This window comes from Olea europaea, chromosome 15 (assembly GCF_002742605.1).
Source record: "Olea europaea var. sylvestris chromosome 15, O_europaea_v1, whole genome shotgun sequence".
NCBI lineage: Eukaryota > Viridiplantae > Streptophyta > Magnoliopsida > Lamiales > Oleaceae > Olea > Olea europaea.
In genome coordinates this window covers 2,089,330-2,108,069 of record NC_036251.1, presented here as the reverse complement: position 1 = coordinate 2,108,069, position 18,740 = coordinate 2,089,330, and the positions used below count along the sequence as shown (strand labels likewise).

Sequence of the window (18,740 nt, the reverse complement as noted above, 5' to 3'; positions counted from 1 at the left end):
TTCTCCTTGCAACTACCATTTTGTCGATATCAAACTTTCCGAAATAAAGTAGCATCAATCAGTGGTCATCACTCAAGAAAGTAGCATTCATCAATGTGATTTGATTTGTTTATGTTCACATCTATATGGTTCAGATGTGAATTCCAAACTCGAGTCATTGAAAATCTAGTAAATTCGGGATCATACTGTTGTTTATTATTGTCAATGATATGTTACATCGCCAGAAAATGTTCAATAAACTAGGCCAAAAAATCGAGAGTTCTTATAGTACTTTCGTTGTTTTGAGTTGTTTAATGGTTACAGTTCTAGCCATATATTGCCACTTTCGGACATCGACAAATGGTTAAATCTTCCATTCGTTGAAAACTTGCTAGCAAATTGTATTTCATTATTTGCTTGAACCTCCACGATATATGCCAGTTGACTTCGTTATAAAGCACTATAGCATCCAACTTTTCATTCTGAAACCACATGATGTATATAGGATAATGCATCTTATTCATGAAACTAAACAGTAACATATATTTTACATAAAGCATCTTTCAGCACTTAAATAACACACCAATAGCACCATAAGTGAGTGTGAATTACTAATGAACAATATATTATGGATTATTTCTTTCCTTCTGGTCACTCTTTCTGCTCTGCCAGCTTAATGAAATTGTGCTCCATCCTAGAATCCTGACACAGCTAAGTGCTGGTTTCCAACAAACCAAGAATCAGAAGAGCAAGTCTTTCGAGATTTTAAGAACAAGAAAAGTAATGCTAAATGATAAGCTATTATAATAAAAAAAAAACATGAAATGAGTAAAAGGATGGGATCTGTTTCACTAGAATTGAATATCTTATAATTAGTTAATTAATCAAAACATGATGGTCGCTGAAGGTAAAGAACATGATAAATGTATTTCGCTAATGTTTTACCTCAGGCTCTAGCCTCTGGTGGCGTATCAGGTTGCTTTCCTGGCATAGCATCTTGAAAAGCAGGGAGTTCTTTGTACGCCTCGTTAATCCTCGATAGGATAGGATATTCACTCTGCCCACATATTGAGGTTCAACTTATTGATGGTAAATTATCATATACATATACAGATATGTTGATAAATGCACCTACATCTAGAATTAAATGCAATGAGGCAAGGTAAAACAGGTCTACTGTGCAGTCCTTCAGAAAAGAAACATGTATACTGAAATTGTAGTTGTCATAAATCCACAAAATATATGATGCAGATGAAAAGACTGAAAGCCTAATCAGGAAAAATTCACTCCCCCAAAAAGGAAGATGACTGAATTATAGCTATTGTTTTATGATAACTCTATGAACATGAAACAATGCTGCACGAACCTGGGGACCATTCAATTTGATGAACTTGAAAGAAAAGCGGATAAATAGCATACAACTGATCAAAATTTCTCTAAGAAAATGGAATTTTTAAAGTGTTTTAATTGCATGATTACTTCAAGAAGTATAAAGTTCCTTATATATATGATAGGATTTCAATGAAGGGCCTACCATGTCAACATTGAATCTTCTGACTGCACCATCAATCTGGGGTGCCAGAAACAAATCAGCCTGCAAGTTTATAGCCCATGAATAAAAAACCCCCAAAATACTCTTAATCTATACGTATAAATCCAATGTATGCAAGGTGATACTGCAATTATATCATAATTAGATTATATTTAACTTGTCAAATTAGACCAATTTACATTTGCTCATGGCCTGGTATTTTAGGACGTTTGAGGATGAAATAAAGTGACAATTACGAACTTGGATTCATCATCAGTAATTGGTACAAATTTGGACCTGGCCAGACCATTAACCTGATAAGGTGCAATTTGTAATTCAAGCATGAAAACATGCACCAGTAATAAGCAAATTATGTACGAGGAAAGAAACAAACCAGGAAAACTTCATTCCCCGTGGCATATTTTCCAGCGTAATTTTCTAATAGCTTCTCCAGAGCTGCAGATTCAATTGAAATCAGAAAAGGGGAATGTGATTTGAAGGGGGAAAAAAATAGAACTGTCGCAGCACAAATCAAATAGTTACTAGAATATTCAGATGATAACCATATTTAGCATAGTAACCTATTTCTAGAGTAGGTGGCACAAGCACAAATTACAACTGAATTGATATTAGATTTACCAGTGACATCTCAACTCAAAACACTTATTTCCCTGTCAGCTAAGCAAACCGCTTCTCTTTTTTTTTTTTCCCACTACTCACACGGATGATGGAAGGCCTAATAACACACTCAAATTAACCACTTCTTCCAAACTTGAGTGAAGAATAATTACTTTGTCATGCTTGCAGAACGTGTTGTCAGTCAATTCTACAAGTATGACTCATCCAAGTTACATGTGCTAATCAACTTGAGCATTAATTCCATGTATAAACAAAACATTTCAAAAATAGCACAAAATTTCAACAATTAAAGAATGCAGAGTCAAAGGAGTAATCGTGGTTTTGATTGATCAAATAGATCTACTTCAACTGAAATGCCCTTAGGCACAGCCATACATAACATATAAATCACACTTGGAAAGGATGTACAATTAGTTAACATAAGCGGTGTTGTAGAGAAATTGATTGTAAAAGAGAGAAATTGGTTACATTAAAATAACCTTCTAGGGAGGTTTGTTTGATATCTAATAACTGCTCAGTTTGAAGAGAGAGATTGAGTCCATCTGATAATTCACTCAATTTGACTTAATTTTTAATTAGTGGTGAATCTAAAGCTATAATGGTGGCATAGAACAACTGGTGTCTCCATAGTAACAAGTCTTTGGATGCTAAAAATTGAAAGAGTAACTGGATTAAATATAAATTAACTATTTACATTATTAAGAATTAATTTATTTTGCTACATTTTGACCTTTATATTTAACTTTTCGAGACAAAATAATTATACGGCCGTTTTCAAATTAAATATTACCATTTAGCCCCCACCTGAATTATAATCCCAGTGTATATGATGTTAAGTGATAAATTAAATGAAATGTAAAATTAAATGACTTATTTTTAAATTTTCACCAATCAATTACGTAATGCCACTTATATATTATATAACCCTTGAGTAACATTTGATATACAAATATAATAATCTTTCCACTTATCATATAATGTTGCATTATTGTCACATAAATTTGGTTATAATTTCAATGAAGCTAAATAATATTACTCTTTCAAATTGCTAGTGCTTTAAAACATTTTATGATATGACATTTTTTACATTCAAGTCATAATAATAAAATTATTATATTACATCTGAAACCTAAAACATATATATAGAAATTAAATTAATATATGTAGACGATATTACAACATATGTCTAAGCATCAAGTGGTTGGTTCGAGTATTTCAATATCTGAAATCACCCACTATTTTTCGAGTATTTCGTAAATTGAATTATTCGAGTCCTTGTAAAATAGTGGAACCAAACTCAATTCTAATTCGATTTTGATTTTATCCATAACATTTTTATAAATATATTTAGCCCTTTTTGGTAGGGATTAAAATTAAATTTTTAATAGATTTTAATAAAAGTTGATGAAGCAAGTGATTGAAAGTTGTGAGTCCTATGAAAATATGTTTAAAATTAATTATTGACTTTGACTTAAATTAAAATTGAAATTTTAATTTTAATTTTCACCAAATAGTGACTTAATAAACATTTTCATATATGTCATTTCAGTACATATATCCAACACGCTACTACTCAAAAATATTTGTGTAATAGTACAAAATTCAACTAGGAAATCTTCGAGAAGCATTAATGGTACTAAAAACAACGAGAATAGGAGAAAATTCAAAAATTAAAAATTAAATTATAATTTTAGAATAAATTATCTTTTCTTAATAAATCTTATTTAGCTCATAAGCGAGGCATAGTAAAGTATATAATTTAATTATGAACAATGTCTAAATTCTTCTATTCTTAAAACGAACCGACATAATAAATACTAATTAGTTACATCACTATATAGTATCAAGAAATTACAGTCTACATTGAACTCGCTCTATTTGAATAATTAAAAAAAAAGAATAAAATTATATTTAAAAAGAGAATCACGAATTTAAGATAACAAAAATGTATATCACAGCCCAATCAATGAATAAATTAAGTTCAATCCCCATGTATTTTAAAAAATTAAAAGTCTCTTAAGTTTTTAAACAATGCAAGAAAATAAAAAACTTTAATTGCAGAAAATGAGTGCTTTTATTTATCAACTTACAGCATAACATAGCTTGAACTTTTTTATTCATAAAAAAGTTCAAATTGGAAACATTAACATGTCAAAACTTCGGACCAAAAAAGAAAAAAAAGGAATCGATCATTCAAGTATTGCAAATTGCATGAGAAAAGTGGCAGGTAGATGCAACAATATAATATGAGGAGATATGTAAAAAAGTAGGAGCCAGTTTTGATTTCTTATGATTAGAGTCTACATTTTAAAACTAATTATCACTATAATTAGGATTTTTAGGTTTTATATTTATTTATCCAACTATAAATTGTATTTTCTGAAAAACAGTTCCACTCAGATACACACGATTCTGGTTTAGGAATCAAGAATTGAATTGGATCTAATCGGTTATCCACTTCCTAATTTACATTTTTGGTATCGATTTTGGCTTGAAAGATTTGATTTCAATTAAAATGTCCAAACTTATTACAACACCACTTATGTCAACAATTATTTGTATAAACGTGTATTATTTAGCATAATATAAATTATAAGTGCTTTTTCTCGTCCAATGTCTAGACAAAAAAAGAGATAATATAAGTTCTAAGTTTTTTTTCAAAAGAATAACACTTTTCAGTACCGTTGATATAACAACAATTTAGATGACACTAAACCCTATTTGGTAGAAATTAAAATCTAGATTTTATTTTAAGTCAAAATCAAAAATTTATTTTTAACACACATTTTATGAGACTCACAGTTTTCCAACCACACATTTCATATTTTATCAAAATCCACTAAAAATTATTCTAATTCCCACCAAATATGGGTTAAGTGACATTAAATGTGATGTACTATTGAATGAGTCATATTATTCTATATTTAATTAAATTTATCACATAATGTCACTTAAACTTATGTTATAGTATTACTTTTATTAGATAATATTATTATTCTCTCCAAAAGACACTTTAAAAACGAAACACATGCGTTAGGAAAACATATACTTGATAGTGAATGAAGGCGAAATTATTTAAAAGATACTTCAAACATATGGTAAGACGCTCTTTGTTTTAAAGAATTTATTCTATACCAAGTAAATTTTATCAAGCCTTTATTTGATTACCATTTAATATTTTTTTCTCAATTTCATTTTTAATAACACATTTCGTAAGATCAACAATTTTTATCAACTTTTCAAATACATATTTCATTAACTTTTATCAAAATCTATTAAAAATATAATGTTTAACTGAACCAAATAAGGACGGAAGATAAAAGAAGAGTAATGTTATTTGTTAATAATGCTAGGACAAGACTCATTTAAAAGTTCAAACATATAAAAAAATTGAACATGTCAATATTGATGGAAATACAAAGTAATAATCTAACTCTCTTTTTTTCCAATAAGATATAAACTCCTGATATTTCACCCCACCTCAATGAAAACTTCAAATAAGAGCGATTTATACAACTTGTAAATATAGATATCAGAAGTAGAAATTAAAAAAAAAAAAAAAAAAAGCCAAAGTTAATAAAAGTAAAAAAGTAAAAAATAAAAATAAAAATAAAAATTCCTTCCCTTCATATTCATCTTCTCCATTACTACATTGACAATAATCGTAACGGCTATCAAGATACACAAAATGTGCTATGGACAGAGCTCAGCAGAAATTGTGTATGAACACAATGTATCTCCATATCCACATGTGAAGATAAAATTTTAGGTTTAACAAACTTAAGATTAATTGACTAATTTTTTTTTTTTTTTAAATTCTACTTCCTCTTTCATTCAATTGTAGATAAAAGTACTAATTAAAAGCCAAATGAAACAAAAAGAATGCTAAAAAAATTATTAAAAATTTTGTAAATAAATATAGTATAGAAATTTAAAAATTAATCCTTGTAATATTAAAAATTATAAGTTAAAATGACATTTTAACTTATAAAAAAATATGTAAAAGGAATAAAAGTTCATTTGGTGATATAGACAACTTATGCTCGCGATCGAAACATTGTGGATGCTTCTTGATGTTACAAATGATATTGTCGTCAATAATCTCTAACGAAGATATATAAGTGATCGTCATAATTTCTTGGCAATAACTTCCTTTGCTATATATCCATCTTGTGCTCAAAAGTCATTTAATTTTAACCCCAACGTGTCTAATTGCCATAAATTCTGCGTGTCTTGCACTCAAATGAATTGAAAAATAAGAAAAAAATAAAAATAAAAATAAAAATAAATCAAGGGTAAAATTGTTTACCCATTGTTAAATTGTCCATACAAATTATATATATAAATGAATGGTGATTATATTGCCAGTAAAACGCAAAAACATTTGGTCCCCGAAATGCATGGAAGCTCTACAAAATCCCTGACAACAAATTACAATACATTGCCTTCTTTGGTGGAAAAAAATATCAAAAAATGGTGAAGTGTGATCATGAAAAATAATATTTCAATCTAAACCCGCAAGTGTACGGTTTGTAATAAGTAATAAAGTGAAATTTAGAGTTCCAAATATCGTCTCACAGAGATTGAGTAGTCTAATTTTATTTATCTTGGCTTTAACCGAAACAAGATTGTCAAAAATGATTAACCTAAATTAGATATGCAAATGTGTATGACTTGAATGAATTAATATGCAAATTGACGCTTGTATGAACTGAAAATGCAAATTGAATATTTGGAACACAAGTTTGATGTAATTAACGATTTATACGTTGTCGAACTAATTCCACTTCTTTCGAATACAAGAAATAGATCACCAAACCCACACAATTACGGGCCCAATAATTATGGAAGAACTTAAATATATAAATCATTCAAAATATTCAATACGAGTTTTAATATCAAAAATATAGAAAAATGAATTAAAAAAATCATATTACAAGGTTCACCAATCTCCTAGAGGGTGTTTGGTAGGAATTTTTATGTGAAAATGTATTTTTGAATAGTAAATTGATGGGAAATGTGTGGTTGAAAAATAAGAAAATTTTTTTGATTTACGTGTAATATTATTTTAATAAAGAATGTGTGGTTGAAAAGAAGAGAGAGAAAAATGCATTTTGATAAAAATGGGTACCAAACATAGCCCTAGTATAAGAATTTCTAGTCTGACATGGAGAAACTTACAAAATACCATTGTTTTAAATAGCGCGCCAATTAGCGCATCAGCGCGAGGCGAGGCTAAGGCGCCAATGCACTCCTAGGCGCACATTATTAGGTTTTTTTTTTCTTTTTACAATTCTTTTAAGTTAAAACTTATAATTATTAAATAATTTTTTTATTGATTAAAAATTTTAAATAATATTAAAATTAGAAAACACTTTTTTACGCATTTGCCTCGCCTAATATCGCATTGTCCTTAGCTTGACATCAACGCATCGCCACGCATTAATCCTTTTAGAACACTACAAATATATAATAACTTGCAGAAATAACATCATCTGGTTAATTAAGTGCGTGAAATCCTGTCAATTTTTGTATTTTTCTTTGTTATTATAGCTCCAAATTCTCTCTAATATGTGTTTTTCTCCTTCCCAATGTGTACTCTTTTCTTTAGGGAAGGCCCAAGGGTTTTAAAGTACTTCCAAAGATTTGTTTCCATCAGAATTCTAGTCAGAATAGGGAATCAGAAATTTTTCGTTGCGATTGGCCTGGTCGACCCCCGGTTCAAAGTTTTCTTCTCGTTAATTATTTTTTAACATTGGGCAATCGACCACTCTAAACAACTGGGTGGTTGCTCAGTTATACAAACTCTCGAATGTTGCATTTTAGCCTCCGAATTCGATTCTTGATTTTTTCAAGTCCTTTCTATTGCATTTTCAAATATTCACTCTGCCCACATATTGAGGTTCAACTTATTGATGGTAAATTATCATATACATATACAGATATGTTGATAAATGCACCTACATCTAGAATTAAATGCAATGAGGCAAGGTAAAACAGGTCTACTGTGCAGTCCTTCAGAAAAGAAACATGTATACTGAAATTGTAGTTGTCATAAATCCACAAAATATATGATGCAGATGAAAAGACTGAAAGCCTAATCAGGAAAAATTCACTCCCCCAAAAAGGAAGATGACTGAATTATAGCTATTGTTTTATGATAACTCTATGAACATGAAACAATGCTGCACGAACCTGGGGACCATTCAATTTGATGAACTTGAAAGAAAAGCGGATAAATAGCATACAACTGATCAAAATTTCTCTAAGAAAATGGAATTTTTAAAGTGTTTTAATTGCATGATTACTTCAAGAAGTATAAAGTTCCTTATATATATGATAGGATTTCAATGAAGGGCCTACCATGTCAACATTGAATCTTCTGACTGCACCATCAATCTGGGGTGCCAGAAACAAATCAGCCTGCAAGTTTATAGCCCATGAATAAAAAACCCCCAAAATACTCTTAATCTATACGTATAAATCCAATGTATGCAAGGTGATACTGCAATTATATCATAATTAGATTATATTTAACTTGTCAAATTAGACCAATTTACATTTGCTCATGGCCTGGTATTTTAGGACGTTTGAGGATGAAATAAAGTGACAATTACGAACTTGGATTCATCATCAGTAATTGGTACAAATTTGGACCTGGCCAGACCATTAACCTGATAAGGTGCAATTTGTAATTCAAGCATGAAAACATGCACCAGTAATAAGCAAATTATGTACGAGGAAAGAAACAAACCAGGAAAACTTCATTCCCCGTGGCATATTTTCCAGCGTAATTTTCTAATAGCTTCTCCAGAGCTGCAGATTCAATTGAAATCAGAAAAGGGGAATGTGATTTGAAGGGGGAAAAAAATAGAACTGTCGCAGCACAAATCAAATAGTTACTAGAATATTCAGATGATAACCATATTTAGCATAGTAACCTATTTCTAGAGTAGGTGGCACAAGCACAAATTACAACTGAATTGATATTAGATTTACCAGTGACATCTCAACTCAAAACACTTATTTCCCTGTCAGCTAAGCAAACCGCTTCTCTTTTCTTTTTCATTTTTTTTTCCCACTACTCACACGGATGATGGAAGGCCTAATAACACACTCAAATTAACCACTTCTTCCAAACTTGAGTGAAGAATAATTACTTTGTCATGCTTGCAGAACGTGTTGTCAGTCAATTCTACAAGTATGACTCATCCAAGTTACATGTGCTAATCAACTTGAGCATTAATTCCATGTATAAACAAAACATTTCAAAAATAGCACAAAATTTCAACAATTAAAGAATGCAGAGTCAAAGGAGTAATCGTGGTTTTGATTGATCAAATAGATCTACTTCAACTGAAATGCCCTTAGGCACAGCCATACATAACATATAAATCACACTTGGAAAGGATGTACAATTAGTTAACATAAGCGGTGTTGTAGAGAAATTGATTGTAAAAGAGAGAAATTGGTTACATTAAAATAACCTTCTAGGGAGGTTTGTTTGATATCTAATAACTGCTCAGTTTGAAGAGAGAGATTGAGTCCATCTGATAATTCACTCAACTTGACTTAATTTTTAATCAGTGGTGAATCTAAAGTTATAATGGTGGCATAGAACAACTGGTGTCTCCATAGTAACAAGTCTTTGGATGCTAAAAATTGAAAGAGTAACTGGATTAAATATAAATTAACTATTTACATTATTAAGAATTAATTTATTTTGCCACAGCAGATCATGTTTATTCTAGAATAACACAAATTCAGCAGCCACCGGCAAGTAGGCTATAATCATAATGGTGTACAGAGAGAGGACCACATCAGGGTGAAGCATATGTATAGAATATGAGAGTTGGAAAACCCAATGAATTAAGATTTTATGCAAGGCATGCCATAGAAAATAGCATAATTTTTTAACATATTTTGACTAACGGGGCTAAGGAAATCAATTGCTCAAAGTCAATTGTGCTTCTCCTGTAGTACATGATATGAATTTAAATCCAAACATTAAATAAGATCAATGCAAGAAGTAGACGAGGAACCTTGGTGTCAGAAATTACTTAAGCTTGATATTATTCAACAATGCAATCAAATTGTTAACTGTTATGAGTCTGAAATCAAGTTATCTGTACATCTAAATGCAATTGCATAGCACTCCTACTAGAAATGGTTTCTCCTCCTGACATTTCTTTTCTTTCTTCAAAGAAAGGATACCAAGGTCAATGCTTACCAGCAAAGCCTTTTCGTATATGAGTTTGACCCCAAGGAATTTTCTCGTCAGGACCAAGTTTTTCTTGAATATAGCCCTGCACATTGAAAAATCAATTAAATATGCAATATATGATAATGAAAACATATCATGCTCACATGTAAATTGGAAATTTTATAGTAAGGAACATGAAATTGACATCAAAAGGGCAATTTTATGCTCACGAGGACAGGTAAATTCTGGAGAGGTTGTATGTTTGCAGAAATCAAATTTGCAGCCTGCAATTAGTAAAACATTAAGAAGCAAAGTTAGATTCAAAACCTAAGAAGAAAAGGTAAATAATTGCATATGATTTATTTAGAAGATGAAATTGGCAGTAAATTTTTCAGGTCATTACTTTATTCAATGTCCTCAAGCACGTTCTCCACCACATAAAGAACAAATCTATTAGAACTACCAAAATTAGTTATTGTTTGCGTACTTTTAGTAGTACAAGTCAAGATTTTCCCTATTCGCTCCCCCCATTCCTTCATTCCTCTAAACCAGCACAGTAATATTTAATATGTGCATATCGTTAGAAAGTTCACCACAAGCTTATGCTATGTGTGCTCTTTAACATTGTATAACCAAGTAGATTAGTCCTCACATCTTCTTCTAGTTTTCATAATTTCAATCAAAAGAGAAAATAAATGTTTCTATGAACATTTTTGAATTAACAAAATAATCCGATCCCAATATTTTAGAAAAAGGTTAGTGAATCATTAGCACATTAGTTCCTAGACATGATGCAGAAGAGATGAAATTGTCTCCTAAGATAACTGGGGAAGAGTCATAAGTTGAATCATGTTGAACCACTTTTATCTTATATTAATTAACCTTTGCTAGGTAAAGCCTGAAGTGGCAAGATATATTGATCCAAAGAGTTCATTGGAAAACAAAAATAGTTATTGATAGAACAAGTGTACTTCTTTAAACCTAATAACATTGTTCCCAAACAGAGATATTTAACCAGCAATTGTTCACCTGGTAATTGAGAGCCCTTTTCTGAAGATCTTTTGGCAACAATGGGTGCTGAGGATACTTCTCTTCTAGATACTGCACAATTGTGGTATCCAGTCAACAACAATATCTTTTCATAGTAAGGTTGAATTATACCGAATTCACCATTAAATAATTCTATATTGCCATAATCAATGAAGAAATTCACCAGTAATATAGCAAAAGAGTCTGCAACTACAAATTCACCATCCACAAGTACTGGCACATATCCAAGTGGATTAAGCTTCAAAAACTCTACAATCCCGACAAGTAGAAAAGTGTTAAAAAAATAAAATCATATGATAATAATCAACTGAAGCTACATATAACTTAGTAATACAGATAACATGGTTATGTCAACATTTATACATAATTGAAAAAGAAAAAAAAAAAAAAAAAAGAGGGAGAGAGGGGAAAGCGTCAAACCTGGAGATTTCTGGTCCCCTTTGAGCAAGTTAATTGCGATATACTCATAATCTAGCCCTGTTTATTCAATTTCAGGTTGTATTTATTTCATTAATCATAAAAAAAAATTAATAAAATAATTAAATAAATTAAGCAAAAACAAATCGAGAATTCAAATTAATGAAGAAAAACTCGAGACCTTTTAATTTGAGAGCGATTCGAACGCGGCAAGAACAAGAGCTCCGCCAATAGGAATAGAGCTTCAGCTTCTTTGAAACCTCACCAGTTCCACTTGCCTAAATATAATTACAAAATGTCAAATTCCATTAACACAAAATTAAAGCTAAAAGCCTAAAACTGAGTTAAAAAAAAGTTACCATTATCGGAGAAAGAGCGATTGCAAATTCTGGATTGATGGGTGCTTTTGTTTTTATATATAAATACCTACATTCTAAATCATCATCGGATCGACGTCAGCTGGTGCGTGGTTTCTGCCGGCGGTAGCTGATTGGTTGTTACTGTTGAACCCCAACTTTTTTGGGCCCCACCGTCCCGCCCTGTAGCTGAGTTTTCAAATATGATACAGTGTCGTCCCGCCCCTGTAGCTGAGTTTTCAAATATGATACAGTGTCGTCCCGCCCCTGTAGCTGAGTTTTCAAATATGATACAGTGTCGTCCCGCCCCTGTAGCTGAGTTTTCAAATATGATACAGTGTTAAGCGATAGATTAAATAAAATGTAAAATTAAATTATCCATTTTCAAATTTCCTCCAACTACTTACGTAATGTCACTTATACATTATATAATCCTTGATGTAATATTTGATATACCAGTAGAATAATCTTTTCACTCATCATTTAATGTTATATTAACGTCACATAAATTAGGATTATAATTTCAATATTTCAAATTACTAGAGTTTAAAAGCATTTTATGATATGACATTCTCATTCAAGTTATAATAATAAAATTATTATCTTACATCCGAAACCTAAAACATATATACAGAAGTCAAATTAAAATATGTAGACGATATTACAACATATGTCTAAGGGTCAAGTGGGTTGGTCCAAGCATTTCAACGTAAATTGAATCACTTGGATCCTTGTAAAATAGTGGAACCAAACTCAAATCCGATTCAATTTTGGTTCTACCCATAAAATTTTTTAAATATATTTTGCCCTCTTTGGTAAGAATTAAAATTAAATTTTTAATAGATTTTAATAAAAGTTGATGAGGGGGATGGTTGAAAAATTGTGAGTCTTATGAAAATATGGTTAAAATTAATTATTGACTTTGACTCAAATTTAAATTTAAATTTTAATTTTCACCAAACGGTGGCTTAACAAACATTTGTATATGCCATTTCAGTTCATATATCCGACACGCTACTACTCAAAAATGTTTGTGTAAGAGAGAAAATTCAGCTACGAAATTTTCAAGAAGCAAAATAGTGGAAACTAAAAACAACAAGAATAGGAGAAAATTCAAACATCAAAGATCAAATTATAGTTTTAGAATAAATTGTTTTTTCTTAATAAATCTTATTTGATTCATAAACGTGGCATAGTAAAGTATATAATTTAATTATGAATAATGTATAAATTCTTCTATTCTTAAAACGAACCGACATAATAAATACTAATTAGGTACATCACTATATAGCATCAAGAAATTACAATCTACATATTGAACTCGCTCTATTTGAATAATAAAAAAAGAATAAAATTTTATTTAAAAAGAGAATCATGAACTCAAGATAACAAAAAAGGTATATCACAACCCAATCAATGAATAAGTTCAATCCCCATGTATTTTAAAAAATTAAAAGTCTCTTAAGTTTGTAAACAATGCAAAAAAGTAAAAAGTTGAATTGCAGAAGATGAGCGCTTTTATTTATCAACTTACCCCATAAAAAAGTTCAAATTATAAAGATTAACATGTAATAACTTTGGACCAAAAAAAAAATAAAAATTGATCATTCAAGTATTGCAAATTGCATGGGAAAAGTCGTAGGTAAATGCAACAATCTAATGTAAGGAAAGATGAAAAAAAATAGGAGCAAGTTTTGATTTCTTATGATTAGAATCTAGATTTTTAAACTAATTATCACCAAAATAGGGATTTTTAAGTTTTATATTTGTTTATCCAACTATACATTGTATTTTATGAAAATCGGTTTCACTCAGATACCCACGATTCTAGGTTAGGAATTAGGAATCGAATTGGATCGAATCGGTTATAATAAGTGCTTTTTCTCGTCTAACGGCTAGACGGAAAAAGATATAATATAAGTTATAAGTTTTTTTCCAAAAGAATAACACTTTTTCAGTGTTATTGATATAAACAACAACATTTTAAATAACACTAAACCTTGTTTGGTAGAAATTAAAATCTAGATTTTATATTAAGTCAAAGTCAACAATTTATTTTAACCACACATTTTATGATACTCATAACCTTTCAACCACGCATTTAATTTTTTATTAAAATCTACTAAAAAACGATTCTAATTCCCACTAAATATGGGTTAAGTGACATTAAATGTGATGTACTATTGAATGAGCCATATAATTCTATATTTAATTAAATTTATCACGTAATGTTACTAAACTTGTGTTATAGTATTACTTTTATTAGATAATATTATTATTCTCTCCAAAAGACTCTTTAAAAACAAAACACATGCGTTAGGAAAACATATACTTGATAGTGAACGAAGGCGAAATTATTTAAAAGATACTTCAAACATATGGTAAGATGCTCTTTGTTTTAAAGAATTTATTCTGTAGCAAGCAAATTTTATTTTAGCCTTTATTTAATTACCTTTTTTCAACATTGACGGAAACATAAAGTACTAATCAAACTCTTTTTTTTCTAAAAAAATAAAAACTCCTGATATTTCATTTCACCTTGTAAATATAGATACCAGTAAAAAGGTAAAAATAAAAAAACACAACCAATTCCTACCCTTCGTATTCATCTTCTCCGTTGCTACACTGACAATAATCGTAACTACACAAAATTTGCTATGGATAGAGCTCAGTAGAAACTGTGTATGAACACAATGTATCCATATCCACATGTGAAGATAAAATTTTAGGTTTAACAAACTTAAGATTAATGACTAATTTTCTTTAATTCCACTTGCTCTTTCTTTCAGGTGTAGATAAAAGTAGTAATTAAAAGCTAAATGAAACAAAAAGAATGCTAAAAAACGATTAAAAATTTTGTCAATAAATAAAGTAATAGAAATTAAAAATTTATACTTGTAAAATAAAAAAATAAAATGACATTTTAACTTATAAAAAAATATGCAAAAGGAATAAAAATTCGTTTGGTGACATTAGAGAACTTATGCTCGCGATCGAAACATTGTGGATGCTTCTTGATGTCACAAATGATATTGTCCTCCTAACGAAGATGCACAAGTGATCGTCATAATTTCTTGGCAATAACTTCCTTAGCTATATACCCATCTTGTGCTTAAAAAGTCATATAATTTTAACCCAATGAGTCTAATTGCCATGAATTCTGCATGTGTCTTGCACTCAAACGAATTGAAAAATAAAAAAAAAAAAAATTTATCTAGAAAAGTTATATATATAAATAAATGGTGGTTATATTGCCACTAAAATGTAAAAACATTTGGTCCCCGAAATGCATGGAATATATATATATATATACATATATATATACAGTAAAGTTGGTCTGCCAGGTTTTAAATCCAGGGTTTGAATCCAGGTGTTGTGTGTCAGCACCTGGATGGTTGTTGCTATTGACCTTTTTCCAGTGTGTCAAACAGTTTTTTGATAAGTTTATTCTGACTCCAAACCCTATATATATATATTCTCACTCCTCACTTAGTTATCTACCTTCGACGCTGAAGAAATAAGTTCATAAATACATAATGCTGACGCATAAACTAACAATAGACTGGTCCACCACTTCATATTACAATTATTTCAACGAAAAATATACAAAAAAAAAAAAAAAGAAAAAAAAAAAAAAAAAAACAAAACATTAACCTTTGCTAGGTAAAGCCTGAAGTGGCAAGATATATTGATCCAAAGAGTTCATTGGAAAACAAAAATAGTTATTGATAGAACAAGTGTACTTCTTTAAACCTAATAACATTGTTCCCAAACAGAGATATTTAACCAGCAATTGTTCACCTGGTAATTGAGAGCCCTTTTCTGAAGATCTTTTGGCAACAATGGGTGCTGAGGATACTTCTCTTCTAGATACTGCACAATTGTGGTATCCAGTCAACAACAATATCTTTTCATAGTAAGGTTGAATTATACCGAATTCACCATTAAATAATTCTATATTGCCATAATCAATGAAGAAATTCACCAGTAATATAGCAAAAGAGTCTGCAACTACAAATTCACCATCCACAAGTACTGGCACATATCCAAGTGGATTAAGCTTCAAAAACTCTACAATCCCGACAAGTAGAAAAGTGTTAAAAAAATAAAATCATATGATAATAATCAACTGAAGCTACATATAACTTAGTAATACAGATAACATGGTTATGTCAACATTTATACATAATTGAAAAAGAAAAAAAAAAAAAAAAAGAGGGAGAGAGGGGAAAGCGTCAAACCTGGAGATTTCTGGTCCCCTTTGAGCAAGTTAATTGCGATATACTCATAATCTAGCCCTGTTTATTCAATTTCAGGTTGTATTTATTTCATTAATCATAAAAAAAAATTAATAAAATAATTAAATAAATTAAGCAAAAACAAATCGAGAATTCAAATTAATGAAAAAAAAAATCGAGACCTTTTAATTTGAGAGCGATTCGAACGCGGCAAGCACAAGAGCTCCGCCAATAGGAATAGAGCTTCAGCTTCTTTGAAACCTCACCAGTTCCACTTGCCTAAATATAATTACAAAATGTCAAATTCCATTAACCCAAAATTAAAGCTAAAACTAAGTTAAAAAAAAAAATTACCATGATCGGAGAAAGAACGATTGCAAATTCTGGATTGATGGGGGATTTTGTTTTATGTATACAAATACCTACGTCCAAAAAATCATCATCCGATCAACGTCAGCTGGTACGTGGTTTCTGCTGGCAGTAGCTAATTGGTTGTTAGTTGTTACTTATTTATTTAAATCTTATTTTACGAACGCAATTCTACATTTTGACCTTTATATTTAACTTTTCGAGACAAAATAATTATACGGCCGTTTTCAAATTAAATATTACCATTTAGCCCCCACCTGAATTATAATCCCAGTGTATATGATGTTAAGTGATAAATTAAATGAAATGTAAAATTAAATGACTTATTTTTAAATTTTCACCAATCAATTACGTAATGCCACTTATATATTATATAACCCTTGAGTAACATTTGATATACAAATATAATAATCTTTCCACTTATCATATAATGTTGCATTATTGTCACATAAATTTGGTTATAATTTCAATGAAGCTAAATAATATTACTCTTTCAAATTGCTAGTGCTTTAAAACATTTTATGATATGACATTTTTTACATTCAAGTCATAATAATAAAATTATTATATTACATCTGAAACCTAAAACATATATATAGAAATTAAATTAATATATGTAGACGATATTACAACATATGTCTAAGCATCAAGTGGTTGGTTCGAGTATTTCAATATCTGAAATCACCCACTATTTTTCGAGTATTTCGTAAATTGAATTATTCGAGTCCTTGTAAAATAGTGGAACCAAACTCAATTCTAATTCGATTTTGATTTTATCCATAACATTTTTATAAATATATTTAGCCCTTTTTGGTAGGGATTAAAATTAAATTTTTAATAGATTTTAATAAAAGTTGATGAAGCAAGTGATTGAAAGTTGTGAGTCCTATGAAAATATGTTTAAAATTAATTATTGACTTTGACTTAAATTAAAATTGAAATTTTAATTTTAATTTTCACCAAATAGTGACTTAATAAACATTTTCATATATGTCATTTCAGTACATATATCCAACACGCTACTACTCAAAAATATTTGTGTAATAGTACAAAATTCAACTAGGAAATCTTCGAGAAGCATTAATGGTACTAAAAACAACGAGAATAGGAGAAAATTCAAAAATTAAAAATTAAATTATAATTTTAGAATAAATTATCTTTTCTTAATAAATCTTATTTAGCTCATAAGCGAGGCATAGTAAAGTATATAATTTAATTATGAACAATGTCTAAATTCTTCTATTCTTAAAACGAACCGACATAATAAATACTAATTAGTTACATCACTATATAGTATCAAGAAATTACAGTCTACATTGAACTCGCTCTATTTGAATAATTAAAAAAAAAGAATAAAATTATATTTAAAAAGAGAATCACGAATTTAAGATAACAAAAATGTATATCACAGCCCAATCAATGAATAAATTAAGTTCAATCCCCATGTATTTTAAAAAATTAAAAGTCTCTTAAGTTTTTAAACAATGCAAGAAAATAAAAAACTTTAATTGCAGAAAATGAGTGCTTTTATTTATCAACTTACAGCATAACATAGCTTGAACTTTTTTATTCATAAAAAAGTTCAAATTGGAAACATTAACATGTCAAAACTTCGGACCAAAAAAGAAAAAAAAGGAATCGATCATTCAAGTATTGCAAATTGCATGAGAAAAGTGGCAGGTAGATGCAACAATATAATATGAGGAGATATGTAAAAAAGTAGGAGCCAGTTTTGATTTCTTATGATTAGAGTCTACATTTTAAAACTAATTATCACTATAATTAGGATTTTTAGGTTTTATATTTATTTATCCAACTATAAATTGTATTTTCTGAAAAACAGTTCCACTCAGATACACACGATTCTGGTTTAGGAATCAAGAATTGAATTGGATCTAATCGGTTATCCACTTCCTAATTTACATTTTTGGTATCGATTTTGGCTTGAAAGATTTGAT

The 18,740-nt window shown here is 29.6% G+C and overlaps 3 protein-coding genes across 3 annotated transcripts; all 3 read right to left on the bottom strand.

Annotated features, from left to right (window-relative positions):
* Positions 1-453: 453 nt before the first annotated feature.
* LOC111411101 (glutathione S-transferase zeta class-like) lies at positions 454-2,393 on the bottom strand. Its single transcript, XM_023041668.1, has 5 exons — positions 2,363-2,393; positions 1,905-2,026; positions 1,514-1,573; positions 925-1,036; positions 454-697 (listed from the first exon to the last, which is right to left on the bottom strand). Exons 1-4 carry the CDS (start codon positions 2,391-2,393, stop codon positions 926-928), a joined length of 324 nt encoding a protein of 107 aa, XP_022897436.1. The 3' UTR covers positions 454-697; position 925.
* Positions 2,394-8,030: 5,637 nt separating this feature from the next.
* Positions 8,031-12,274, bottom strand: LOC111409800 (glutathione S-transferase 2-like). The gene is made up of 10 exons (XM_023039847.1): positions 12,179-12,274; positions 12,001-12,097; positions 11,823-11,879; positions 11,566-11,651; positions 11,382-11,453; positions 10,583-10,636; positions 10,380-10,455; positions 8,904-8,965; positions 8,513-8,572; positions 8,031-8,109 (listed from the first exon to the last, which is right to left on the bottom strand). The coding sequence occupies exons 1-10, from the start codon at positions 12,179-12,181 to the stop codon at positions 8,059-8,061; spliced, it is 618 nt and encodes a 205-aa protein (XP_022895615.1). The 5' UTR covers positions 12,182-12,274; the 3' UTR covers positions 8,031-8,058.
* Positions 12,275-15,913: 3,639 nt separating this feature from the next.
* LOC111409799 (glutathione S-transferase zeta class-like) lies at positions 15,914-16,919 on the bottom strand. Its single transcript, XM_023039846.1, has 5 exons — positions 16,768-16,919; positions 16,596-16,692; positions 16,417-16,473; positions 16,161-16,246; positions 15,914-16,048 (listed from the first exon to the last, which is right to left on the bottom strand). Exons 1-5 carry the CDS (start codon positions 16,768-16,770, stop codon positions 15,929-15,931), a joined length of 363 nt encoding a protein of 120 aa, XP_022895614.1. The 5' UTR covers positions 16,771-16,919; the 3' UTR covers positions 15,914-15,928.
* Positions 16,920-18,740: the final 1,821 nt, after the last annotated feature.